The 27687-nt window shown below is 40.7% G+C and overlaps 1 protein-coding gene across 4 annotated transcripts in view; it reads right to left on the bottom strand.

Moving 5' to 3' along the window:
• Positions 1–2576: 2576 nt before the first annotated feature.
• CLIP3 (CAP-Gly domain containing linker protein 3) overlaps positions 2577–27687 on the bottom strand; it is a 65478-nt gene continuing 40367 nt past the window's right edge. For 3 of the 4 annotated variants that reach the window (XM_073598735.1, XM_073598734.1, XM_073598736.1), the window contains 10 exons: positions 26424–26585; positions 24711–24829; positions 22194–22430; positions 19862–19997; positions 14031–14159; positions 13772–13906; positions 13539–13662; positions 11410–11474; positions 8518–8590; positions 2577–6320 (listed from right to left, as the gene is read on the bottom strand). In XM_073598735.1, the coding sequence (XP_073454836.1) occupies positions 6266–6320; positions 8518–8590; positions 11410–11474; positions 13539–13662; positions 13772–13906; positions 14031–14159; positions 19862–19997; positions 22194–22430; positions 24711–24829; positions 26424–26585 (1235 nt within the window). In that variant the 3' untranslated portion in view covers positions 2577–6265. Of the gene's footprint in view, positions 6321–8517; positions 8591–11405; positions 11475–13538; positions 13663–13771; positions 13907–14030; positions 14160–19861; positions 19998–22193; positions 22431–24710; positions 24830–26423; positions 26586–27687 lie in introns of all 4 variants that reach the window. The other variant, XR_012235964.1, reaches the window with a different exon arrangement.

Here is a 27687-nt window from a genome sequence, read left to right as displayed (position 1 = left end):
ATCAGACTGGAAGATAGGCTCTGCTAGAAGTGATACATTCCAGTGCTGAAGATCGGAGGACTGGGACCCTGGCTGATGCAGGTTACACTAAAGTTGAGTTTTTCAAGCACTTTCGGCAGCTGATTTAATCACTTGTAGCACCCCTTTGACACCCCAAAGGCAGGATAGTACCTCCAGAAACAGGGCAGACTAGCATTTCACCCCAGGGCTGAGTTTTTGGCTAAAATGGGGGACGGAGAAGGAAAATTGGGTGCCGGTCACTTTAAAGTTTTATTGCAGAACGGTTAAGGAGGTGAGGGTTAGGGGTCCCAGATACCGTAGCATATCAATTACAAACTCTCCTTATCCAGATCAATGTCCAGCTTCAAATTGTCAGAACCTTTAAGCTGACCTGGCAACGCTGTAAGCACATTCCCAAATTTCAGCAGGTCCTCCAAGTGAGTCACCAGGCCCTTCTGAGTGACCAGCCTTCCTCCTGGCTCTCTCCAGCAAGGGGGCCTCCTCCTTGGCACAGCTTCCTCCAAACCAGGCAGGGCAGCTTCGGTATGACTTCAGCACGTTAGGCCCCAAACCAGTCTATTGAGCCTAACAGCAGAGCTCCATCCAGCAGCACCACCACAGGCCTCAGCCTGAGGCAAGAGAGCAAGCACATGGCCAGTTAGATTTTTTTTTAGGGGGTGAATGAAAAAAATCCAGCTTAAAGGATAGGTTCACCTTTCAGAGCATGTTACACATTACATAGATAATTCGTATGTAACATGTAACATTCTCCAGACCTGTCCCCTGCAACGGATCTTCTGTGGTGCCCCAGTTTTGTGGCCGCTCACACGACTGCATCATTCATTCACAGCGATCTGTGAATGAGAGAACTACAAGTACCATCATCCATTGCGGCTGACAACTTGTAGTTCTCAATGGACCGTGAGGGCTCTGATGAGCTCTCGTAATTCATTCACAAGCCCTGCAGCTTATAAACAGTGAGCCTGTATCGGAGGTACGGGCTGAAAGCTTCAGTGCTTGTCTGCAGGATCCAGGGTCGGGACAAGGGGTGGGCAGAAGGGGTGGCTGCCCTGGGCGCAGTGTGTATTGTAGGGATGGGGACACCACAAGTTCTTTCTACTATAAGGCTGACAGGAGTAGTGACAGTGGCATCTACTGACTGACTCCTTCTGTCAGTCCAGCACTGGAAGCAGCAAGGACAGGAAAAAGAGCTGGGAGGAGGTGCGGGCTGTGCTCTCTCTCTCCCCCTCTTCCTCATAAGCTTAGTTACATAGTTACATAGTAGGTGATGTCGAAAAAAGGCACAATTCCATCAAGTCCAACCCATGTGTGTGATTATATGTCAGTATTACATTGTATATCCCTGTATGTTGCGGTCGATCAGGTGCTTATCTAATAGTTTCTTGAAACTATCGATGCCCCCCGCTGAGACCACTGCCTGTGGAAGGGAATTCCACATCCTTGCCACTCTTACAGTAAAGAACCCTCTACATAGTTTAAGGTTAAACCTCTTTTCTTCTAAATTTAATGAGTGGCCACGAGTCTTGTTAGACTCCCTTCCGCAAAAAAGTTTTATCCCTATTGTGGGGTCACCAGTACGGTATTTGTATATTGAAATCATATCCCCTCTCAAGCGTCTCTTCTCCAGAGAGAATAAGTTCAGTGCTCACAACCTTTCCTCATAACTAATATCCTCCAGACCCTTTATTAGCTTAGTTGCCCTTCTTTGTACTCGCTCCATTTCCAGTACGTCCTTCCTGAGGACTGGTGCCCAGAACTGGACAGCATACTCTAGGTGCGGCCGGACCAGAGTCTTGCAGAGAGGGAGAATTATCGTTTTATCTCTGGAGTTGATCCCCCTTTTAATGCATGCCAATATTCTGATTTGCTTTGTTAGCAGCAGCTTGGCATTGCATGCCATTGCTGAGCCCATCATCTACTAGGACCCCCAGGTCCTTTTCCATCCTAGATTCCCCCAGCTTGCACATAATGAAAGGGGGTGCAGTTTGGCATCTCTGCCCTGAGCAATGGATGATCTTATCCTGGCACTGGCAGGATCCTGCCATTGCACCCCTGATCCACTGATCAAGGGTTCAGTGCTTTGCAGGCTCCTGCGGGAAAAAATAATAAATGCACATTCTTTTTTCCTGCACAAATATATGCATTTATTAGTTTTTTCCAAAAAGGTGAACTTAGTCTTTAAGTCCTGTTGTGGGCTGACAACACACAACATATTGTGGACAGGGTGGTGTCAGCCCTGTTCAGTGTTTTTTTTTTTTTGCTAAACTACTTAACCACTGCAACTGTCAGATCTCTACAACATAAAGGCTAATCATTCTGTAGTCCATGATATAAACTAGAAGGGCTGTTTGAGATAACATAGGAAGTGTGAAAAGAACACAGGACAGCTCTGATCGTCTGACAAAATTCACAGGTATTTTTTTCCATTATAAAACAGATACATCAGATGCTTCCAATGATATATTAAATGGTCTAAAATGGAGCAAATAAGAGAAATGTATTGTTAAGGTTTACACTTCCGATGATTAGATAAAAGAAGAAAATCAGCCACAGAGTTGAGTAGATAAATCATTTTATTATCTGACGTACATCCATTTGTCCCGTATACAGGGTTAGTAAGACCACAAGTTACAGGCAGATCACAAGATTTTACGCAGGGTTACACAAAGGGGCCCCAAAACACGTTCCAAGGGAAATATGTGGGGTCCGCTAAATGACATATTTAGTGACTTTCCCTCCCCCCCCCCCCCCCCCCCCGGGGGTCATATAATAAATCCCATCCTCATAAAAGTCTCATATTCATCTCCACATGATATACCCGACCGCTTATCTGTATACAGGTAGTCACTGTATCAATATATATAAATATACAGATCATTGCTACTTTCTATATACTGTGTATTCCACGTCAGTCCTTATATTTCATATGGGACTATGATGTGTGTCTATATAGATGCTGTGTAGACTCTTTAGACTGTGTATGGTCCTCCCTACATTCTGAATGAACCCCACACATGGGGGTGTGCTAGCTAATACTTAGCACAATGTACAGACAGTCATTACTCACAGCACACAGAGTACCCCATGCTATGTACAGAGGAGGGGGCTGCATGCAGTGATCGGTTTATCCATTGTAGGATAGACAGGGTCTCTTTAAGTGGCCACAGAGCAGTTTTGTCAGAGGATTCAGGACACAGGGGGTGGCAGGGTTATTGCTGCTGGACTGAAGAGTGGAAGGATGAGTAGTTTATAAATGTTAAGGAGACGGGATATCATGGGTATAAAATAGAAATAACTGTTCTTGTAGCCCATAGCAGTCAAGAAGTTTCTCCCTTTTCGTGTTTCCAGTGCAGTTTTGTAGAATGAAAGGGAGGAATATGGCTGCTGTGAGCAACAGTAAGAGTTCTTAAGTTCTCTCAAGAAGTGCAGAGAGGATGATGGTCATCACAGAGGGAGAATAATGGAGACCACGGATCAAACAGATTGACATAATGGCCAAAGGCTGGCCATACACCAGTAGAATTTTGTTTAAACGTTCATATTAAAATTCTGAAAAATTGTCCCTCAGAGCATTTGATCTTGCAATTAAGTCAAGTAATTTTATTCAAAAGCCCTTAAAATTTCATCCAGTCCTGCTACTTGAATGGAATTCCATATGCATTAAACAGGTTTCTTTTGCGTCCAACATATGTGCATTACAATACAAATGACCTTTTCCAAATGCAAAACATATGAACAGAATTTTGTCTGTTTGAGAAAAATGTTTCATCCCGTTCCTTCAAATTTACTCATCACTACAGCTAAAAATGATTGTCGATTTGACCCCACTAACCATTATAGAATTGAACAAACTTTCTGAAAATGAAAATTTGAAATGAAATTCTACTGGTGCATGGCCAGCTCAAGACTAGAGATGGGATGGCAGATATTACAAAACAGTGGCAAAGTGTTAGAAACATAGACTAGAGACAGGCGGATGGAGACAATTCCTACAAGAAGTAATGATACAGACATCATAGGACAAGATGATAGAGACATTGAAGAAAAGAAACAGGAAGACAGAGACAACAGACCAAAGACAAGGTTATAGTGACATCACAGACTATGTAAAAGATCCTGGAGACAACAAACCAACCAACCAACCAAAAGACAGGATGATGAAGATATCAGAGTCCAAAGAAAAGATGATAATATATCATCAAGGATAAGATAATGGAGATGTCATAGACCAGTGTTATAGAGCTATCTGATGAAACCAAAATAAATGACACCACAGATATAAGGGGGTAAACAAAAGAGGCACTAGGGACGGAATGAAAAAGGCAACAGACCAAGGACAAGATGATGGCTACAACAGATCAAATGCAATGGAGACAATAGACCCAAAGCAATGATAGAGACATCATAGGCCTGGGACAAGATGCAAGAGACAACACGGACCAAGGATAGGTGATGCATGTAACAGATCAAAAACAGGATTATAGAGAAATCACAGACTAGCAAGAGAATGAAAGACAGGACCAACCAAAGAGAAGCTGATAAAGACATCTGATACCAAGGCTAAGATGAAGGATGACAGGAGGAAAGAGGAACAGGACCAAAGTTCAGATGATGAGGACAGCAGACCGGTGAAAGAGATGTCAAGGACCAGAGACAGAATGCTGGAGACGTCACCAGCTCACAATGGATCCATTGTTACAGCAGAAGCAATGTTTCTTGCGGGACCACTTCATTAGGCATTAGTCACATGCCTGATGAAGGAGTCCTGCGAGGCTCCAAAATGTTGCTTCTGCTGTAACAGTGTGATTGCTAAATAAAGTTTTGGACCCATTCTGGAAATCCATGGAGTGCTGATGATGTTTTCTTGCTCTGATTATTTACAGTTCCAGCCGGTGGTCGCTGCAGCACCCACTTACATACATAGCCATCTCTACAGGAACGTGTGTGTGGAGAATAGTGCTTTAGAATGCTAGAGACAACACAGGCCAAGGAACAAGATAATACAAACAAAACCAGGGACAGAATGATGAAGCTCAAGAGAGGATAACATAGACAGCACTAACTTAATGCAGGCTGATAGAGAAATCATAGGTCAAGCATAAAATGGTAGATGATAGAGACATCACAGAATAGGCATGGGATGAGAAAGACCTGACATGAGAGATATGACCTGCTGGGATGATAGAAACAGTGGGCCACATACAGGTATTAGACACATCACAGTCTAGGGATAGGCTGTGTTGCTTTCTACACAGGGATATCCACAAATACGAGCAAGGCCAATAATTTCTAGCTTGTCCTTACATAATAGTCCTACCAATGCACCATTCATGTGGTTGATTATTTCCATGACGGTAGTCAGATTTGCAAAGCTGCATATTAAATTTCATAAACTAGTACAGACATATCTACGCCTTTTGGAACAAAAACAAAAAAAAAAGACGTACGGATGTCTTTTGCCCAACATGCTCTTAAATGATCTTTTATGTATTATTTGCCATCTGTGTTGAAGACTAGGGCCATGAACTTGTACTTTATGCAGCAGGCTATATATATATATATATATATATATATATATATATATGTGTGTATATATAAAGCAATGTTGGTTTAGGATATGATGCACTTATGTTATTGATTGGGCTCTAGTTTGGTGATTGATTATGAGTTGGTAATACCAATCAGTGGCTGGTGTATGTGGTGATTGGGGTTAAGGATGCATATGTTATTGTAGAGTATTTTGGGTAATTTTAAAAATAATAATACCACAAAGAGCAATGATGTGCAGCACCCTGCAGCAACCAATCAGATTTTCGCATTCTGCACTTTAGAGTACTCAGGACATTGGTGATTGGTTGTTCTGGATTATTGCACTTTGCTTTTTGCCTAGATAGCTAAAGGTCTTTAAGTCAGCAGTAACCCAGTGTGTCTGTTTTGTCATCCCTAGAAACAGAGAATAAAGGGCAACCTGGGACAAGCTCAGGCCGTGCTGGAGGTTCCTGCCGATTGGCCTTTCGGTAGAAGGTTCTGTAGAAGACGGAAGCAAGTGAACCTTTAGCAGAATGACCTGGCCCCCACTCCTCGATTTATTCTGCACTGAATGGGACAGTGACACACAGAGGGGCCCCTTAGTCAGAGGAACATTAGACAAGGCACTGGGGAGTCAGGGGATGCAGACACAGACAGAGGGAGGCGGCAGTCTGTGGCTCCAGGTGACAGGATGCTGGGCTAGCAGGAAACAAGGTTAGGATTGCATCTCGGCACGCAGCAGCCATGGAAACCAGCAGCAGAACAGCAACCTGGCAGAGAAAAGAAAGGACAGTTAACACAGGGCAAAGAGAGAATGAACTAACAGGAGAGGTCAAAAGAGGAGATAGGACTTAGTGGGCATTGTTTATCTATGTGTGTATGGAGAGAATTGTCCTAGTATGTTGCCTATAACAGCCACATTTTCCTTTCCTCTTCCCACTGCAGTATAGGAGAGTGAATGAAAGAATCTGATACATTTCTGTACAGATAAACACAACAGATAATGTCAGTTCTTCCTTCAGTATACCTGTACGTCTGCCAAACAAATTACATACATACAAACATATACTTAAACTATTCCCCCCTCCCTCACTAAGCTCCTGGTTGGTCAGTGAGACCACCTATTCTACTGCAGGACCAATAGGGAAACTTTGGAGGTACAAAGGGTGTAACAAAAGTTGACTTTTCTAGCAGAGGTCAAAATTTGCATATTACTTAAAGGAGAAGTACAGCCAAATCTCGTTTGGCTGTACTTCTCCTGTGGATCACAAGAGTGCAGTTTGTTCTGCAATCCTGTGACCCATTTTCAGCAGACAGCGGGCTGAAGCCCACTGACAGCTGACGTCACAGAGCCGGTCCAGGCTCTGGAAAGATCGTGACCATATGGTTGGGATCCACCCACATGCCTGGACCAGCACTTGGCTCAGGCTCTCAGTAAGCTGCTGAGAGCCTGAGCCGGCCACTCCCACCCCCTCCACAGCCCAGCGCTCCAGTGAGCATGGGGGGGGCAGGGCAGACAGTGGTGACTGACAGTCACCAGCTCTCTGCTCAGGGAGCTCTAAAAACTAAGCTATCGTCAGTATTTGATCACTCAGTTCTCAGTCTTAGAGCCAGGGGGGACAGATGCAGTATTGGAGCGATGTTGCATCCGCCTAGATAAGTATGATTCCAAAAAATATATATTTCCATACCTCTTTTAAAGCAGACCTTTACATGAAAATTAAAGTCCCACTCAATATCTTCCTCCTCCCAGCCTGTAAAATAGATCACATTTTTTAGGGGGTGGGAGGCGTAAGCACCTTTTTGATGGTACCTACTCCCACTTCCTCAGTCTTCACCTAGGCGAGACTGACATCACCTCGGACCACCCTTGCCCGTAGCCTCATGCGATAAACTAAAATAGAAAGATAGAAAGTGAAAATTAGAGTTTTGAGGTGCAAAAAATTATTAAGTAGGAACCATCAAGTTCAACCTATGTGTGTGATTATATGTCAGTAATAATAGGGTCTTACAAAAGCTCCGGAAGAAGCCATGATTATGGCGAAATGCGCAGAGAGGCAACAAACTTTTGTACCATGACCGTATGATCTTATGTGTTGGTTTTAATTGTTTTTTAACCATGTTTGTTAAATAAAAATATGAAATTATAATTGGTTCCTAATTAATTATTTTTTGCACCTCGAAACTCCCATTCTCACTTTCACTTTCCATTCTTCTATTCTCTTTATGGGGAGGTGGTGCTTGTAATAAAACCTCCTGTCCTTGGATTCAAAATTTTTCTCATGCGATAAACCTCACACATCCTAGGAGGTTGCAGGACCAATCTTACTGCATGCTACCATAATGAACATGCTCGGTAGTAGGCTAGCTGTAAGTCATCAAGAAGTCACATCTGGCTCCCAAATACAAGATGGCAGTATGGGCATTCTGAAGATCTTTGGGGCGCATTGGCTACAGGAAAGATGGTGCTGGACTTCTTGGGCTGGTAAATATATGTTTTCTAAAAGGCAGCATCTACAGTATATGTAGCTGCTGACTTATTTTTCAAACACCTAGGGGTCAGGGATCATGCAGCCTCATAGGGCAGTCGAAGGAGAATGAAAACTCCTCCTACAAGCTTTACCAGTGCTCGGCCAGACACTAATAGAAGTCACAAGGCTGCTATATACTGCTGATGAGAAAAGGTATTTAGCTGTTTATATTTACTAAAATAATTTCATCTCCATGTTCTGTGTACTGTGGGAGACCAGATATAGTGAATGCAGGGTCCTGGGTTTAGTAACACTTTACTATGCAGATATATGTTGTTATCATCATTTGTACCCAGGCTAAATTAGGATAACACCTATATTGGAGTCTATTAGATTATCCCAGTCTCAGTGGATTTATACACAGTTCCTTTTATGGATTGCATATCTATCCATATAGTATTTGAGCCCATATTAAGCCCACATTAAGCAGTAATACCTGGAGAGAGAATTTTCTGATGCAATCTCTTTCGGTGTCCGCACTGTGGTGAAGTTACGCTTTGGCTGTGACACTGCATGTAACCACAAATATTTCTTGTTGTAATATAGAACATACTATGCAAGAACACAGATAATTATGTACATATGGTCATACAATAAAATTGATTTACATGTATTATATTAATATAATACTTGCCTTAACACACAACTGTATTAGTAAAGCAGACAACAATGTGTAAAATCGTGGGTGCCCCCATCAATTAATATTAAATAATATTTTTTTTACCTGCTTTACAGTTGGCCTATGCTAAGATATGAATTGTATAACTACTGTATATCAGCAGAATTGTTGTAATGACTAATTAAAAGTTATAAACAAGCTAAAATAATTACCTTTTCTGGAGAAAACCTGCTGCATGCTCCATCAAGTGTTAATCACATAACCAAAACTATAGGCTTTTGGCCACGTGATGTTTGAAGGGTGGGATTAGCCAAACTGAACGCCTAGACTTTAAAGCGGACCTTCACCCTCCTGAGGACGATCCCGCCTCTCCACCCCTCCTCCCTTCCTCTGCAGGAATAGGGCATTGCTTTTTTTTTTTCTTTTGTTTACTTCTTTTTTTTTTTTTTATTTAAAGTCCGCCCGCCTCCCCATGCATGTCACTTGTCTTAGGCGAATGACGCGCACACTGCCTGCTGTGCCTCCCGGGATGTGTATGTCACATATCCCAGGAGGCACACCCTTTCATTCAAGAACAGGAGGAGGGGGTGGGCCTATTAGCACGTCATTGAAAGTCCCCCGCTGAACCAAAAAGAGCTGGCGGGCCTCTCGATGATGTCAGAGAACATGGCGGCACGGGACAGAACTGTGGCCAGGCATGAGAGGATGTCAGCAGGTCAACGCTGGATCCACTGGATAGGGGAGTATCTGAAATGTGCAGATATCACCATCAGGTAAGCTGGGCCAAAATAACAATGAGGAGGTCAACTGGAGTTCCTCTTCAATAGAACTCACATGCATGTGGATAAAATAAAATGCATAGGCTTTTACTTCCCCTTTTTTGCAGAGGGTAAGAGGATAATCTGCAGACTAAATCTAAAACGAAATGATTTATCATAATCCTAACTCAAAAACCCATGCCTAACTTTAAAGTACACTTTTGCCCAGACTATGGACATTAAACTTTTTGCAAATTCTTAACAAGACGTAAAAGGGGTTAAAATCAAGCAATCACTGACCTCTCTAGCTGTGTCTACTGTGAAGTAATTCATTTCTTAAAGACCATAACAGAAACTATAAAGCCCAGTCTTTCTGTAACAGATTAAGAACATCAGTTCTGTGTTTAAATTGCTTAGATCTGAAGACTGGAATACCTGGGACCTTTAAACTCAAACTGGATCTAGTGAAGCAGTAGGGACGTCTAAACGGGTGTGCCAGGGTATGGATCCTGGAAGGTGCAGGAGCAGTGTGACCGCACGCAGATGGGGGGTGTCAGAGTCTCAGGATCTAAGGAGCCGCCTGGTCTTCACCAGAGGCACTGGAGGTGTGAATGTTGCGTTGCAAGGCAGCCCCCAGGTTGTGGTTCTCTAACACACCCGTGTGGGCACAGTACCAGCAGATAGCACACAGAATGGGCTCAGGGTACACACAGGATACAAGGACCAAAGGAAAGTCTACGGCAGCTAACAAGAAGAGACATTAGGGGGAGGATGCAGGGAACAAGCGTGAGACACAGGAGAGCATGGGAAGTTGGGCAATAGCGCAGAAAGAGAAGGACATAGCAAGCAGGAATGAGAGGCAAAACCAAACGGCAAGAAACAATTCTGTGGAGAGCACCCACAGCAACAGAAACCGAAGGGATACACGAACAGAAACCAAAGGAACTACAAGACCGAACAAACACACAGAATACAAGTGTACTGAAGGAACAGTAAACCCCAGAAGAACAGGGAGGTCCGGCTTCAGCGTGGAGACACGTTGCTTGAACAGTAACCCACAGGTGCAAAAGCTTAATAATACCTATGTTAAGGGCGGATTGTTAGGAACTCAAGCAGCTCGGACAGGGGGTAAAACCCGGTGCTGGATCAATGTACACGGAACCGTGACATACATTAGAAGGCCGACAGACTTATGAATCTGCTGCCCTAAAAAAGAGTTAAGATTTCTGTGCCTTTGCTGTGAAATTTGAAAATGAATTTCTTCACAATGCCTACAGCTACAGAGGTGAATGAGGACTTGTTTTTAAGTCCTTTTACTGCTGGATCAGAATATGTAAATAATTTAGTGTGCATAATCTGGGCACAGGTTCACTTTAAAGGGTTAGTTCATATTTACTGATTTTTGCCACAAAACTCCCTATGCATTATCAAATCCTCATTACATTAACATGTAGTGCTCCTTTTTATAAAAGATGGCTTACTTTTTCACCTACTTGATTCAATGCCCTCCCCTCTCTGTCCTGCCATCTGCACCTCGCTTGACTGCCTTCCTCATCTGCAGCACACACTTACCTTCCCTTCCCATGGCTCCATTTTACCACCAGGAATTACACAAAATACCTGTATTTCTGCGTATGGGGAGCATGCGACTCCCTATCCTTCTTCCCCAACAGCATTAGTGACTGGCTGTTTAGACACCCAGCGCTGCCTGTTCCCTGTGTACTCCTTCAAGGACAGCAGTTGAGCCTGTTGCTTTGCTTGGCATGCCTTCATTTAATAGCTTCTTGTCCATGTAGGCCTTTTAAACTACATTTTTGGTGTGTTTATTTGCATTGAGCCATTTCAATGCATTGCGTGGAGGTTTTCAGAAAAGGCCCTCTGCTGTCTCCTTTCATACTTTTTCACATTTTAACAAACAGGACTGCTAATGACTCAAAAACTGTATACCTACTAGTTACTTGATGCACTTTTTTCACTCCATTATTGTCTGCTTGTGGATCTTTTGGGCCACCGATTCTGGAATGGAATAGGGATGTACAAAATGAGTGATGTTCTCACCAAACTATTAATCTACACTGAATGCAGTTCTTAGTTAAAGTGCAACAACAGTTTCATAGCAAACGGCATTTGTTTAACAGCACAGACAATGTAAAAGTATTTTGAGCAACCCTTCTGAATGCAGACATCCAGAATGAACAGTACTTTATGGGTCCTCATTTGGGTAATGTATGTATGAAACTTTCATGTTTATTAATGGGTAGCTTCGTGGTGAAAAAATAGCAAATTAAAAGAAAAATAATATAGCGTATACAATTGCGACACAAGTCATATTGTGATTGAATGTTTTAAAAATGACCTTTCCCTTTCAATCTGCAGCTCTGTCATTTTCTGTAAAATGCAATATGGCTACCTGGAGGTGTTCTGTACACAGATGGTGTACAGAACTCCCCCCAGAAATGTAATTTCCTGCTTGTGTGATTGGCTTACTGATTTTTCCAGAAGTCTGCACTAAGATGCAAATCTGATTTTCAGCATACCCTGCAACAAAAATATAATTTTTGGTAAGATACTCCCAAAAGGAAATCATGTCTAAAGGGATGCAGACCTTGCCGATTTCCTTATTAGAGCCTTGCAGGTGCAGCAGCTGACTGATAATTATAAGACCATTCCCATACAGATTCACTCTACACACGGTCACAGACAAACCATCAGCTATTTCTTCAGAATAACAAAGGGTAGGAATCTGCAATAACATTTGTTAAAATCCCTGCAATGTACATAGACCTAGGAGGGGAATGTTTTTTTTTTCTCAACAAAAGTGGAGTTACTGTTTAAATAATACAGCAGAAGCTGTTTGTTTCAGACTGTCTCTCTACAACTGAAACTCTAAGAGGGAAATTTGCTATGACTAGAGCAGACATAATCTGAAGCAGTCATACATGGTAACTGATTAGCTTCTGTCTTTTATTTTCAAAGCTTAACTGAACAAACTTAAATTAGAAACTGATTGGTTACTATGCATAGCTGCTGCAGATTCTGTCTGCACTAGTTTTATTATTATTCCCTCCTATATGCTCTGTCTGAGTCTGAAAAGAGCAGACTAGGATGGAGAGGGCATGAGACCCTCCTTGGATCATTAAAGCTATATTAAAGCCTTTTTTTTCTTCTTTCAATAACAAACATGTTATACTTGCCTGCTCTATGCAGTGGTTTTGCACAGAGCAGCCCAGATTTTCCTCTTCTCAGGTTCCATGTTGGTGCTCCTGGCTCCTCCCTCCTGGCGGGTGCCCAAGAAGGCATGCTCCCAGGCCACGGCTCTGTGTGTCCTTTCACACACTGCGCCGCGGCTCAGCCCCGCCCATCTTTTCCTGATTGGCCCACTGGATGTGATTGACAGCAGCAAGAGCCAGTGGCTCCTGCTGCCAAAAGCCAATCAGAAGCAAAGCTCTTGTGGACATTGCTGGATCGAGAGTGGGCACAGGTAAGGATTAGGGGGGCTTCTGCACACAGAAGGTTTTTTACTTTCATGCATAGAATGCATGAAGGTAAAAAACCTTGTGCCTTTACAACCACTTTAAGGTGTTTGTGTAAATTGGAGCTTGAGCTATATAGTTCTGTAATCAACAGGTTATTTTCAAGAAGGCCGCTAAGGCTAGCCTGGTGTAATGGGTGAAAAGGAGCCTAGAGTTATTTTACGTTTAGTTGCCTAAACTCTATATAATTCATAAAAACACATAAGATAATAGATATAAAACCCTGTACATCCCTTTAAAGTGTTTCTAAAGCATAACCTTTTTTTGATAGAGAAATCCTTTGTCAAATTTTTTGTCACTATATCCCAAAGGGGGGATGGATTTCCCTTCACTTCCTAGCCTGGATACACGGTGATCTTCAGAAGTCCGTATCTGATGATATCTTGTGTGTTCAGTAAGTTGCACTGCTACCCTCTTATGTAGCCAAAGTGATAGCCCTTAAGTGATTATATACTTGAGAGTAGGATTCCCGAAAGTTAGACAAAATGTTTGCTGTTACACTACACAATAGATTATCACTATGCCAAAATCTGCATTCAAATCTTACCTCTGAACTCTAGATGGTGGAGCAAAGACTCCGTGTTTTGGGGAACAGGTAAAATACCGAACACCAAATACTGAGCCATCATGTTTCCCTGTAGACTTTTCCAGCTCAATTCCAAACCAGTATCCTGTGGTAGATATAAGAATATTATTGTGTTTTTTCTCAGTAAGATACAGTATATACTGTTTGTACCAAATACTATAGCTGTAGCCCATTTATTCTTCCCATCATGTTACCTGGAGCAAAATCTGTCTTTCCGTAGAAGCGCACCACTCCCTGTTTCTGTCCAGCCACAAGAACTTGGTCCCCCAAGTCGATGTTCAGTCCCTCTTTGTCTAGACTTCCCACACTGATGGACTTCTTTTGCGTTGCTGCGAGAGACCACAGGAAACACAACCAGGGAACCGTTAAACTCTAGTTTACTATAACCACCACAATATTATTGTATCTAAACTAGGCTTGTGCTGTGTAGGCTTCCATGAAAAGTCTACATACATTTTTTCTCCTTTCTTCCCTTGCCTGTGACCCTGGAAAAGTCCATACGAGGGGTCTTTGGTGTGGAAGTGACAGAAGATGGAGGTTGTTCAGGGGCTTTACTGATCTTAGACACAGAAGAAAATATCCCTAGAAAGAAAAATGTGTTTTTATAAGTAGATATGGATACAGGAACCCGAAAACAAAAAATAGTCTTTTGCCAACCAATAAAGAAAAACGGGTTATCTAAATCTGCAATTACGTTAAATATTATTATTATTATACATGATTTATATAGCACAACAGTTTACGCAGCGCTTTACAATGTAGAGGGGGGACAGCACAATTACAGTACAGTTCAATACAGAAGGGACCAAACAATACAAATTTTCTTGGTCGTAACTAAATTCATCAACGAAACAAGCTTGCTTTTTTTACCCTAATGCTGGTGAAAACACTTACCTTATGTAATGCCTTTTGCTTCCTCCTGTGACCTGATTCATATTGTCCCCTCAACGCTGGCGCCTTAGTGCCTCCTTCTTCAACAGTGTCCCACTGTGTTACTCTTGCGTTTGCATTCCAGTGTGTACAAAAAGTGGCAACCACCCCAACCTATAACTGGCCTTTGCAGCAAGGTGCACATGGAAGGGCAATGCACTTCACAAACAAACAAAACATTTCCCAGTACACTTACCAGCTAGCCTGCAAAACAACCAAATCGACCATTTCTAACAGTTTATGTTAAAAACAGAGGGTTTTGTTTGCACGCATTTTAAAATATATACACAAGCTGCAGTGCCCACACCAAGGGACCTCTGTATATACTGCGAAACTGGAAATTTAGAGTTAGGACCGCAGTATATACAGAAGTCCCTTGGCGTGGGCACTGCGGTTTGTGCATATACAGTGTTTGCAAATGTGTGCAAACAAATCTCTTTGTTTTTAACGTAAACTGTTAGACAGGGTCAGTTTGGTTGTTTTGCAGGCTGGCTTATAAGTGTGCTGAGAAATCTTTCGTTTGTTTGTGACGCACTCCTGGTGTGTCCATTTCCTAACATTGCCTATTGTGGCAAGCCACTCCTTCTCCCCATCCTCTATATGCCAGTGTTTTATACCACTTTAAAGCCTGGTACACACTACAGTTTTTTTTTGTGCAACTCCGCTGGATTACACGAAAAAAAAACCTGACAGCTCCAGTCGGAAGCCACTGTACTAACCATGCAAGGTTAGTTCAGCAATCTCCCCGGCTAAGCTGTTGTGTTCTGACAGGCGGACGGCCCCCCGCCAGAACATTCCGGTCAGCGGTCTCTACCATTGGCTGGAAGCACTAATCTGGAGTTGGTCAGCTGCTGGTTTTCCAGCATGCATGTCTGACAGACCGACGTACACACGGGCAATATGTCGGCTGGTATTTTTTGTACTGGCAAATGTCTCCCAACATTCTGCCCGTGTGTACGGGGCTTAAGCTGGCCTTACACTGATTGAATTTTGGGCTGGTTACTAATGAACCAGTCAAAACAGCGACAGCCATACTAAGTGGTCAAGAAAGTTGTCTTCAGTGAAGTAGGAGCCCAGACAGTTGTAGACTACGGTGCGAATTTCTTTCCTGAAATTCACTTGATTCCCCCATCAACACTGTATGTGTTGATGGGGGAATCCCTCCTGCCGAGCCATTGTATTCTACGGGGGTGGGGGGTAAGCCGGTCCAAAAAAGAGAAAATATCCAGTGAGCGGCAGTTGTGTGGATGAAAATGCCTTATTGATGTCAGAGGAGAATGGGCAGACTGGTTTGAGATGATAGGAAGGCAACAGTAACTCAAATAACCACACGTTACAACCAAGGTATGCAGAATACCATCTCTGAACGCACAACACAGGCTCACCGAAATTTGACAATAGAAGATTGGAAAAACGTTGCCTGATCTGATGAGTCTTGATTTCAGCTAAGACAATCAGATGGTAGGGCCAGAATTTGGTGTAAACAACATGAAAGTATGGATCCATCCTGTCTTGTATCAACAGTTCAGGCTGGTGGTGTAATGGTGTGGGGGATATTTTCTTGGTACAATTTGGGCCCCTTAGTACCAACTGAGCATCATTTAAAGTATTGTTGCTGACCATGTCCATCTCTTTATGACTACAGTGTACCCATCTTCTGATGGCTCCTTCCAGCAGGATAATGCACCATGTCACAAAGCTCAAATCATCTCACCACTGGTTTCTTGAACATGACAATGAGATCACTGTACTCCAATGTCCTCCACACTCACCAGATCTCAATCTAATAGAGCACCTTTGGGATGTGGTGGAAAGGGAGATTCGCATTATGGATGTGCAGCCGACACATCTGCAGCAACTGCGTGATGATATCATGTCAATATTGACCAAAATCTCTAAGAAATGTTTCCAACACCTAGTTGAATCTATTCCATGAAGAATGAAGGCAGTTCTAAAGGCAAAAGGGGGTCCAACGCGGTACTAGCAAGGTATACCTAATAAAGTGGCCGGTAAGTGTATGCCTCTCCCCATTGGGGACACAGACAGCATGAACAAAACTAACATAAGTCCTTATCCTATCCTGGCTTTATACATAGCTCCCAACTGTCACTGATTTCGAGGGACTGTCCCTGATTTGGAGCAATGTCCCTCTTTCCTCTTCATTTGTCCCTCATTTTGGTCTGATCCATATAGTTGTATATAAAATAGACTTTTTGTCTTTCAAAAAGTGTTTCCCAGTGCTAAACCTTCCATCCAAATTCTAAATTGCTGCATTTGTAAATTTTAAAAGCCAGTATAAAGGAATAGTGGTAAAAAAAAAGCCCTTGTGGATTTAATTAACCTTTTGTTTTGGTTAATTCTCCTTTAAGAGGGTGTGGCAGGGGGCGTGTCCTATGCCTATATACGTTTGCTAGTAGGTGTCCCTCATTCCCATCTCAAAATGTTGGGAGGTATGGCTTTATATACGGTTTCATGGACTGTTCTAAACTGTATTCATTCCAGCAGAGTTTTGTACAAGATTTATATGTTACTGTGAAATGTGATCATGAATCCTTCAGAGCAGCTTTTGCATCATCAACACTCGTAGAAGCATAAACTAGGACAATAGCTTTATTGTTGATTCTAACATATTCAAAACCTTCATAACAATATAATACAGCATCACCACCCTCCAGGCAAACTAGATGTCATGAATGTCAAACAACAATCAAAGATAAAAAAGGAAAATGCATGCTAAAAAGTCACAGCAGCAGAAAGACTGTAGACTAAAATTAAACACAAAAAACTGCTAGAATACCATATCCAATTAAGAAACACAGGGTTAATTTATTACAAAATGACAAAACGCTTATAAATATACAAATAATGAGTACCATATCATTATCTGACCCCATTAAAAACAAATACAGGGGGTCCCCTACTTACAAACATCTGACTTACAAACAACTCCTACTTACAAACGGAGGGAGACAACAGGAAGTGAGAGGAAATCTACCCCTAGGAAGGAAAATTCACTCCTGTAAGAGTTATTATGGGAAAAAAGGTGTCTCCACTGATGCTTTATCACCAAGGCTTGTTTCCACAACAAACCAAAATTTTCAAAATCCAATTGTCAATGGGACAGAAAGTTAGAATAAATCTTCTCAACAGGGGCACAGACAGCAAAACAAATGTTACAGAAGTGGTAGCCCTTCCCTATGCCATCCAAAAAGCTACACTTACTAAATGTACCTGTTCCGACTTACAAACAGATTCAACTTAAGAACAAACCTACAGACCCTAACTTGTTTGTAATCCTCGATAGGAACTGGGTCCGGCGGAAAGATTTGAAACATGTTCCAAATCTGGAGTCCGTCTGATTTTCGACAGAAAAAGATCGCTAAAGGTCCGATGAAGCCCACACACGGCCAGATTGTCCGACGGATTCGTTTCCATCGGACAAGTCCGGTTGAAAAGTCCACCCTTGTGTACACGGCATTAGAGACATTAGATTGTAAACTTCTTGAGGGCGAGGACAGATGTGAATGTACAATATGGAAAGTGCTGTATCAATTATCAGCACTATACAAATATCTGGAATAAATAATACAATATTGCTCAATCCAGCCAGCTTTCTCCTTTCTGTAAGACTGGTCTCCCAAAACCACCCCTCTTCACTGCCCAACCAGTAACAGCTCCCTGATGTCATCCCGTACAGTGCGGCACCAGCAGCCCTGCATTGTATGGGATGTCACCAAGGGCTAGCACATACCTCTGGAAGGCAGAGAGTGCCTGCTTTCAGGGGAGTGAGATATAAGGAAGGTATATCACCCTATTCATCAACCCTTAAGCAAAACAGATAACCCTTTCAGTGTGGAGAGGGGCCCACTACAAGGGTAAAGGTTTTTACTTCCCAGAATTCACCTTTAACCTATTAAAGACGCAATCATCTGGAGCCGGCTAGGTTCCTTCCACAGAATTGTATAATGCTTGAGGATGGAATCTAACCGTTTTAGAAAACTTGTATCTTTAAATTCTAACTTCTGGAAAAGTAAAATCCTTCCCTTGCAGTCGGGCTGCTCCCGTACTACAAGGGTTGAATGCCCATTTAGGTCTAGGGGTCAGGAAAAGCAGTTTTACTAACCCAACCCCCCATTCCCCCAATAGATGACACTCTTCTATGATCTGGCAGAGGACTGTTCCCCTGATGTCCCCATGTCCAGTGCAGGGCCAGGGGCTTGCATTGGTCTTGATGATGTCAGGGGGCATCTGACCACCGGGGCATATGAGGGGAAGGGCATCTGCAGGAGTGAAGGATCAATTAAGACTTCCCATCTCCTAGACCTTAACGAGCATTCAACCCTTGCAGAACGGGGGGGGGGGCACTGTAAGGGAGGGTTTTTACTTTCTCTGAAGTTCAGCTTTAAAAAGGCATTAAACTATTAAACTTACATTTTTGAAAACCGCTGACAGATGGGGTTTTTTTTTTTTATAACAGAAGGGCATGAGCAGCTCAGACCACATTTACAGCACTAGCTGTGTTCCATAGAATGCATTAAGTAAAAAAAAAACCCTTCAGCTTTTAGAACCACTTTAACCTAATTAATTGCAAAATGTTCTCCCAGCTCTTCCTTGTTAGTAGCACTTACTTTGCCATCTTTTTGTTGCCCCGTCTCAACTTTTTTTTTTTTTTAGATGTTTTGCTGCCATCAATTTCATAATTACCCTTTTTTTCTCTTACAATGGTACATTTCCTCAATTTAAACATTTGATATGTTTTCTATTTTGTAAAATCATTGAATTTCCTTTTTAGGTAGATTTTACACAGTGCCTCCATGTTTGTGAAATTGGGGTTGCATATTACATATATTGTAAAATTTGGGGTTTGAATTACTCTATAAGGCTTGGATATTATAACTCTATATAAAATAATTTACAGAACAAATGGGCTGACCATATGGACAAAGTGTTTTGTGGTTAGAAAGAATGCGTACACATTAGATCTGTTTTACCGGTTGAAGTAATCTACCTTGAGAACAGTGACACCTACAGGATGAACACTGACAGCAAACAAGCGTGAGTAGACAAGTGCATTAGGAAAATGTAAATTTAGAGAAAAGTATAATTTACTTTTTACCTGTGATATTGTTTTTTTCTGTTTTTTTTTTTAAATACTAAAACATATTGAATATTTTTTAAGTAGCTTTCAGTAAAAACAGTGATAATATTATAAAAGATTATTTCATAAGAGTACAACCAAAACTAAGAAATGTTTTTAGTCTGGAGTTAGGTTTTTTAAAAATCCAAAGACATCTTGATATATTAATGCAAAGGGACAAAGGAATATATAATAAAAAAAATTAAGGACCACTCACCATGTTTGGGGGGACAAATAAAATAGCGAATGCCTCCCACACTGCCATCATTCTTTCCCTCTGGCTCGTCCAGCTCGACTCCCACCCACTGACCACTGGCAAACTCGGTGGTGCCACAAAAGCGCAATGTGGCAGCCTGCAAAAAAGTGGCATGAAGAAAGACAGTATAAACAATATGCTTATTATCATGCCTATTAATAACACTGTAATCTCCTTGTTTTTGTTGTCTCTTGGGGTAGACATCCTCAAGTGGGTTTGTTTTGTACAGGTAGGGAGAGTCTGCTTAGCAAGTAAGTTTTAAAATGGCTACAACCAGCCTTTTCCAGCTTCAAAAAAGCACAATCGGCAGTTCCAGCATTTGATAACGGAGCTTTTCCACAGCAATAAAACATAACAGATAAAAATAAATCCAGCTCTAACTATACTTAAAATGTACTTTCTTTTTAGGCAAATTGAACTTGTTTCCATATCCCAAAAAAGAGTAGTTTTTACTTATAAAGCTGCTCCCACACAGTGTCTCTCTGTAGACCATTATGCTCAGACTTCCACAAGAGTTTCAGGATTGAGAGGTGTAATGGAAGATATTTAATCTATCAAGAACAATCACAGCAGTGGCCTCATTGCACTTGACTACCAAGGTTTCAAAGGTACATATGGCACTCTTTCCTAGCCAAACTGACTTTTCCAGTGCGTCTGTCCCTACTATATATTTGTATTTTATTACACTATAAATATACAATTATTGTCTAGAATCCTAAATTCTGTTTTGGAGTTTATCTCCACCTTGGAAAAAAGTTTTTAGCAGAAAAGTGAAATCACTGAACCCACAGTTGGTAGATTGATATGCCATATTGTTAAGCTGATCTTACACTAGTAGATTTTCTAACAAATGTTCAAACAAACATTTGTACAAAAATTCTCAATACATTTGATGACTTGATGAATGTCATTCAAAAGTACTTTAAATCTTTTTTTTACTTTTAACATTTAAATTTGGAGTGAATGGATTTTCCTGAACGAAAACGACATACATTGTTGGAAATTCGTTCATTCAAGAGAAATTTTTCATTCTGCTCCTTCAAATTTTCTCATCACTGCAGTTGAAAATGAACTTCAATTTGAACCCATTAATGCTGTTAAAACGAAAAATGTTGAACACAATTTTACTATTCATATTTCTAGAATAAGAGGGCACACCATGTAACAAGGCACTTTGGCTCCATACACACCCGAGCGTTTTCTAGTTGAAGCTCCAAAGACTTGAGGCTCCAAAACGCTCAACATCAAAATTCCTATAGTTTTCAATTTTTGTTTTCTGAGCATAATGTTGCTTGAAGCTTGCAGTTCAAAAAAACTACATGAGCTTTTTGTGAGCTATAAGCTTCAAGTATTTTTGGCCCCAGTAGACTTCAATTAGAGTGCGTGAAAAACATTTGTAAAAAAATTACAAAAAAGCAGGAGTGCGCATTTTCTCTCCAGTAGAACTAGCATTCCATTGGCTAAATAAAAATGTAGAAAAAAAAAAAAACTTTCAAAACACCTGTACAAACCCAAAAAAAAGCCTGTAAAAATGACCAAAGACACTCAACTTAAATGTGAATGCAGACTTTAGATTACAAAAAAAATCATATCACAAACTGGCAATGCTAACAATTAAATATTACAACTGCTAAAATCAGGAAACCCACTAATTTCAAGTCAACTTGTCAAATATCAATGTCCTATAGATAGACATCAATAGGCAGTACTACAGCTTTTCTTGTTCTCTGCATTCTTCTTTAGGCAAGGAAGACTTTCTGTAGTTTGCAATGTGTTTGGCACAACAGCATGAATTCCTTTATAAATGATCAAGTATATATAGTATATAATTAGCAGAGGAACTTCCATGTTTGGAATTATGAATGTTGGGATTAGGAGTTCCCAGTACACTTCTGCACTTAGGTGATGCAAGGCTAAAAAAACAAAGGTCAGGTTGATATTTTTTTATGTATTTATTTGCTACATTGTTAATTTTGACTTTAATCTGCAGAGATCAATAACAAATAATTAGACACTAGTTATGTTGAAATGTAAATCTGAGTTTCCAGCTCCACCCGCTTGATGCGGCTATTACATGGTGCCAAGCAAAGATCCTAAGTGGGAAGATCTCATGGACCTTCTAAAAGATATGATATTCCAGTGCGTAGTTCAACCAACCAGCAGTTTCTTGGAATGATACTTGAAATCTACTTACCAATACAAATACTATGTATCTAATATACTCTACTATCTTAACAACTCATAAAACTATCCCGTTCCATTCTCATTATTGAATAAAAATTTTAGCTGTTACCTTCTCTGCATCAATCAGTACTCTGTCCCCCAGCTTCAGTCCTATAGATGCCAGCATCAGGTTCCCGGGGATGTTGTCATAGTTGGGTAGCGTAACCTTGGGAAGATTACAAGTTAAGGGCACTGCGTCCAAAAGCAGCTGCTTTAGCTCCTTGGCAATCATGGCAGATTCGGCTTTATCAAGGCCCATATCCATGGGGTCGGGAACCACATCTCCTGGGACTTGGCCCTTGCTGTTCTGTATAGGGTAAGGGAGAGAAATGTCATATTTCTATAAACTATCAATTACTGATATGATTTTTTTTCATGTCATATTGTTCAAGCCAATTCCCTATAGTGTAAACATCTTGGATTTTCCTGTAAATGTTGTGCTTGGTTTTACCCTTTCCTACCTCCTGAGCCTCCATGATGGGTTGTAAACATGACTGGTAGCCTCACTGATTCATTGGAAGCCTTGGGAGGGGGTGGAGTCAAGCTTGACTTTACCAGGAAAAGCTAAGCTTTTCATATAATTTCAGCTGCTGATACCGTTGGGCCATTTTGTTTTTATTGAAGGTAAGCAATTTTAGTCATAAGCTTAATTTTAATTTCCTTTCTCAGGTTTCCCTTAAAGTATATCTAAAGCCTATTTTTTAAATTTTGGATAGAGTTAGGGAGAATTAAAACCACTGTCAGTAATTAGGGAGATTTCTTTTCCTGTTTCACTTAACAGTAAGTGAGACAATTTCTTTCCAATGTGAGGTTATCCCGTTCTAGACAGGTGTCCCGGAAACAAGTGTGCCCATTGGAAGACTTCCCCTCTAGTCCTGTGGCACTCGCAATTTTGGGTTTATCCCTACTTTCATTTCCAGTGACACTGGTGATCAGGACAGTTAGAGAGAGAGAATCTCCCTAAAGACAGACAAGATAACTTGACAGAGGTTCTAACCCATCACTACTTTATCTAATCCAAGCTACGTTTTGCTTTTAGGTATATTTTAAGCATTACGTTAATGGAGTGTGTTGAGATAAATACATTTTTTGTGTGTGATAAGTATGATAAGTATATATCAGCAATGATGTCTTCAGTGTACAGCCTGTCCCCCGAAGATGTAATTGCTGACGAAACACGTAGGGCATGGTCTGTCTACGACATCATCACGGACAATCTGCGGATTGCTAACAGCATTTTTCTTATGTGAGCTATCAACCTGCTGTTTTATCCCTGTTGTATCGGATTGCTACTGTCTTGGAGTACCGTGAACTTTGGAATAAATGGTGAGAGTATATAAAATGTGCTTCTCTATGGAAGTTTATATATTTACCCTTTCGGTGTTATATTACAACATGCTGCTAAGTGGCAATCATCTTTCCTCTGGATGCCAGTCCTTGAAATGTACCATTTGCGAGTTTTACCATTATAATTTGTGGCCCAACCTTTCTGGTAAGAGGCGCCAACTACTGCTATCTGGTGGTGGATTCCACTTTTTTTCCATAAGCACTTACTGCACCTTTTGAGGGAATGTGGCTTTTGAACTTATTATGAAAGGATTCATCTGCACCTAAATGGACTGTTTTTGCACTTTGAAGTTGATGAATTTTGTTTTTTGTGAACTTTTGGGGTCTATGTGTGCATGGGCCCAATATACATTATATGCACTATTAGTTGCACATCTGCACTTTATATGTGGTTATTTATTTTAAACTGCCTTTTGGCACATTTGCACTTATAATATTAGCACTGCTTTTTTGGTTTTCAAAGTGTATCTAAACCCAGAAACTAAAATGCAATATATTGCAGGTTGTCAGTCCTTAGATGTAAATGACTGCATTAGTTTCCTTTTTTCAGGCCAAGAATATTTATGCAAGTACAAGACACAACTGTTGATCTTGCCAGAAATGTAGTTTCCTTGTCACTTTCTGGGAGTTAAAAGGACAGCTAAAACAATGTTACCTCTCTTTTGTAAATTAATAGTCCCATCAATCCACCATGTAATGTAGATGAACAAAGACAGACATGTTTGAAGTCCAGCCTCTGTAACAACCAGGGCTGCCTCCATGGATACATTGGAGAAGTGAGCATAGACATGAAGGAATGGGAAGTGGTATTAGTTATGAGATTAAAAAGTGAAATGAAGAAAAAAGGCCTGGAAAAAGCAAATGAATGCAGGCACCTCTTCCAAGGACGGGTAGGTTGCAATATATTACATTTATATTTTGAGGTTTAGATACGCTTTACAAACAAGCCAATTTTCCAAATAGCAAAACTAATATAAAACATACAACAATAAAATAAGATTTAATAGCCTTGATAAGGCTCAGGCAATGTACAGAGGGCAGCAACCCAAAGCAAAAAATTATAAATAACACTTCATTGCTTTGATGACACAAAAATAATGAAAATAATGAATACTGAAAATTGATAGTTTTAGTATTATCTTGAACATTGTGGCTTGCAATGTTATTTAATGAGGTTTCTTTGGACTACAATGCCATGTGACAGATATATGGAAGATATATATTAGAGGATGTTTCTCACCCTGACAGATGGGTTGCCGCCATGTTCCAGCAGACACTTGACAGCTCCCAGGCAAAGATTAGAGGCGGCGATGTGCAAAGCGGTACCATGGTTAAAATCACTGCAGGTGGAATTTAGCACTAAGAGATAGAGAGAAAAGATTAAATACATTTGAGTTAGATTCGGTATTTAAATATAAACACCTGTTCATTAAATACAAAAGGTATCATTTTCATGACATTTCACATTTTCTAATGCAAAAAGTACACAGTCCCAGCATTTTCAAAAAAATGTATAGTGTAGTGGTTTTATGCATACTTTTTTTCCTTATTTATTATGGTTAGGACTAAAAAAAAATATATTATTTTTTTAGCCAGGCAAATAAAAAATATTGCATGGTAAAATTCTGCAGTCTTACACAAAGCCAGCAGATGGCATTGTAGTCTGTATTTCAAATATTCAGCTATTTCAGCTACACTGATAGAAACTACTGGAGAGAGAGAGAGAGAGAGAGAGAGAGAGAGAGAGAGAGAGAGAGAGAGAGAGAGAGAGAGAGAGAGAGAGAGAGAGAGAGAGAGAGAGAGAGAGAGAGAGAGAGAGAGAGAGAGAGAGAGAGAGAGAGAGAGAGAGAGAGAGAGAGAGAGAGAGAGAGAGAGAGAGAGAGAGAGAGAGAGAGAGAGAGAGAGAGAGAGAGAGAGAGAGAGAGAGAGAGAGAGATCTATATATACATATACACACAGTATCTCACAACAGTGAGTACACCCCTCACATTTTTGTAAATATTTTATTATCTTTTCATGTGACAACACTGAAGAAATTACACTTTAATACCATGTAAAGTAGTGAGTGTACAGCTTGTATAACAGTGTAAATTTGCTGTCCCTTCAAAATAACTTAACACACAGCCATTAATGTCTAAACTTCTGGCAACAAAAGTGAGTCCCAGTACAGAGGAACACTGATCGGTCTCCTCCCCTTGTGAGTCCCCTCCCCCTACAGTTAGAATCACTCCCTAGGTAACACATTTAACCCCTTGATCGCCCCCTAGTGTTAACCCCCTCCCTTCCAGTGACATTTATACAGTAATCAATGCATTTTTATAGCACTGATCGCTGTATAAATGTCACTGGTCCCAAAATAGTGTCAAAAGTGTCCGCCGCAATGTCACAGTCACGATAAAGATCGCAGATCGCCGCCATTACTAGTAAAAAAATAAATAATAATAAAAATGCCATAAATCTATCCCCTATTTTGTAGATGCTATAACTTTTGCGCAAACCAATCAAGAAACGCTTATTGCGATTTTTTTTTACCAAAAATATGTAGAAGAATACATATCGGCCTAAACTGAGGAAAATTTTTTTTTTTAAATTGGGATATTTATTATAGTAAAAAATATTGTGTTTTTTTCAAAATTGTCACTCTTCTTTTGTTTATAGCGCAAGAAATAAAAACCACAAAGGTGATCAAATACCACCAAAAAAAAGCTCTATTTGTGGGGTAAAAATGATAAAAATAAATTTGGGTACAGTGTTGCATGACCGCACAATTGTCATTCAAAATGTAACAGCGCTGAAAACTGAAAATTGGCCTGGACAGGAAGAGGGTGAAAATGCCCTGTATTGAAGTGGTGAATGCAATACTCCTACCTATACTTTAACACATTTTCTTGGAGAGCCATATTCCCACATCTGTACCACTAATCAGACACCCCACCTAACTCTATTCCCTCACCTTTAGGTTTTGATGCTTTCAGGAGGATGCGTAGAAGTTCTGGGACATCGAAGTAGGCAGCATAGTGTAGGGCATTCATGTTAGTCCATCGGCTACGCAGAGTTACGTCAGCCCCCAACTGAAGAAGCTGATTGGTTAGTCGAACAGCAGCTGTTGGGTCTCCTGTGAATGTCAAAGTTATGATGAAATCAGTAGATATAAAAATGTGATATTTAACAAAGGCCTTTATTGTCCCTTAAACCTTTATACATTTTATATCAGTCATCAAATGATCTCAAAAGTTTATAGTTTAAAGTTTTCCTTTAATTAAATCACTTTATTGCCATCCTTTACTAAATACATACATTTCCAGGAACTATCTACATGCAAAAGAATCCTGGGCAGAGAAGATTTTTTTTTCCATGGTAATATAAAACAGTAATAGCTAAAACATATGAAAAATCAAAAGGGTGTTTGAAAAATAATTCTAGCAAATAAAATAATAATATAGCATGTACAATTACTACATGGCCTGTATTATAATTAAATGTTTTTAAAAATTACCTTTCCATTTCAGTCTAATTTTTTGTAAAATTCAATCCAATATGGCAACCTGTATGCATTCTGTACATTATTGGTGTACAGAATGCCTCAAAAAATTGAAATTCCTGCTTGTGTGATTAGCTCACTAATCACTATGATACGAGTCATATTTTAGCCATCCACTGCAACAGAAATTAGATTTTTGGTTAAATATTCTCTAAGGGTTGATTTGCTTCTATAGGGATGCAGACCCTGCAACCTTTCTCATCAGAACACTTAGCGCCGGTTCACATTAGAAGCGGCACGACTTGCAGGTCGCCTCACCGAGGCGACCTGCACACGACTGCCGTGGCGACTTGCAAGACGACTTCTGTATAGAAGTCTATGCAAGTCGCCCCCAAAGTAGTACAGGAACCTTTCTTCTAAGTCGGAGCGACTTGCGTCGCTCCGATTAGAACGGTTCCATTGTACAGAACGGGAGGCGACTTGTCAGGCGGCTAGGTCGCCTGACAAGTCGCCCCCGTGTGAACCGGCTCTGAGAGTGCACCAGCTGAATAAAAAAAAAACAGTCCCTCCCATTTAGAGTTAGTCTAAACAGAACATGGTGAAACAAACAGCTTTTTCAGAAACAAGTAGAAATCTGCAACAAAGTTTGTTAAAATTCCGGCGATGTACATTGATCACCCAGAGAGGATTGTCTTTTTCTTTAGAAAAGTGGAGTTACAATTTAGGGCACACTACT

This window comes from Aquarana catesbeiana, linkage group LG09 (genome assembly GCF_042186555.1).
Source record: "Aquarana catesbeiana isolate 2022-GZ linkage group LG09, ASM4218655v1, whole genome shotgun sequence".
In the NCBI taxonomy this organism is placed as follows: Eukaryota; Metazoa; Chordata; class Amphibia; order Anura; family Ranidae; genus Aquarana; species Aquarana catesbeiana.
The sequence above is the reverse complement of the archived record's forward strand: the minus strand, read 5'-3'. Positions and strand labels throughout refer to the sequence as shown.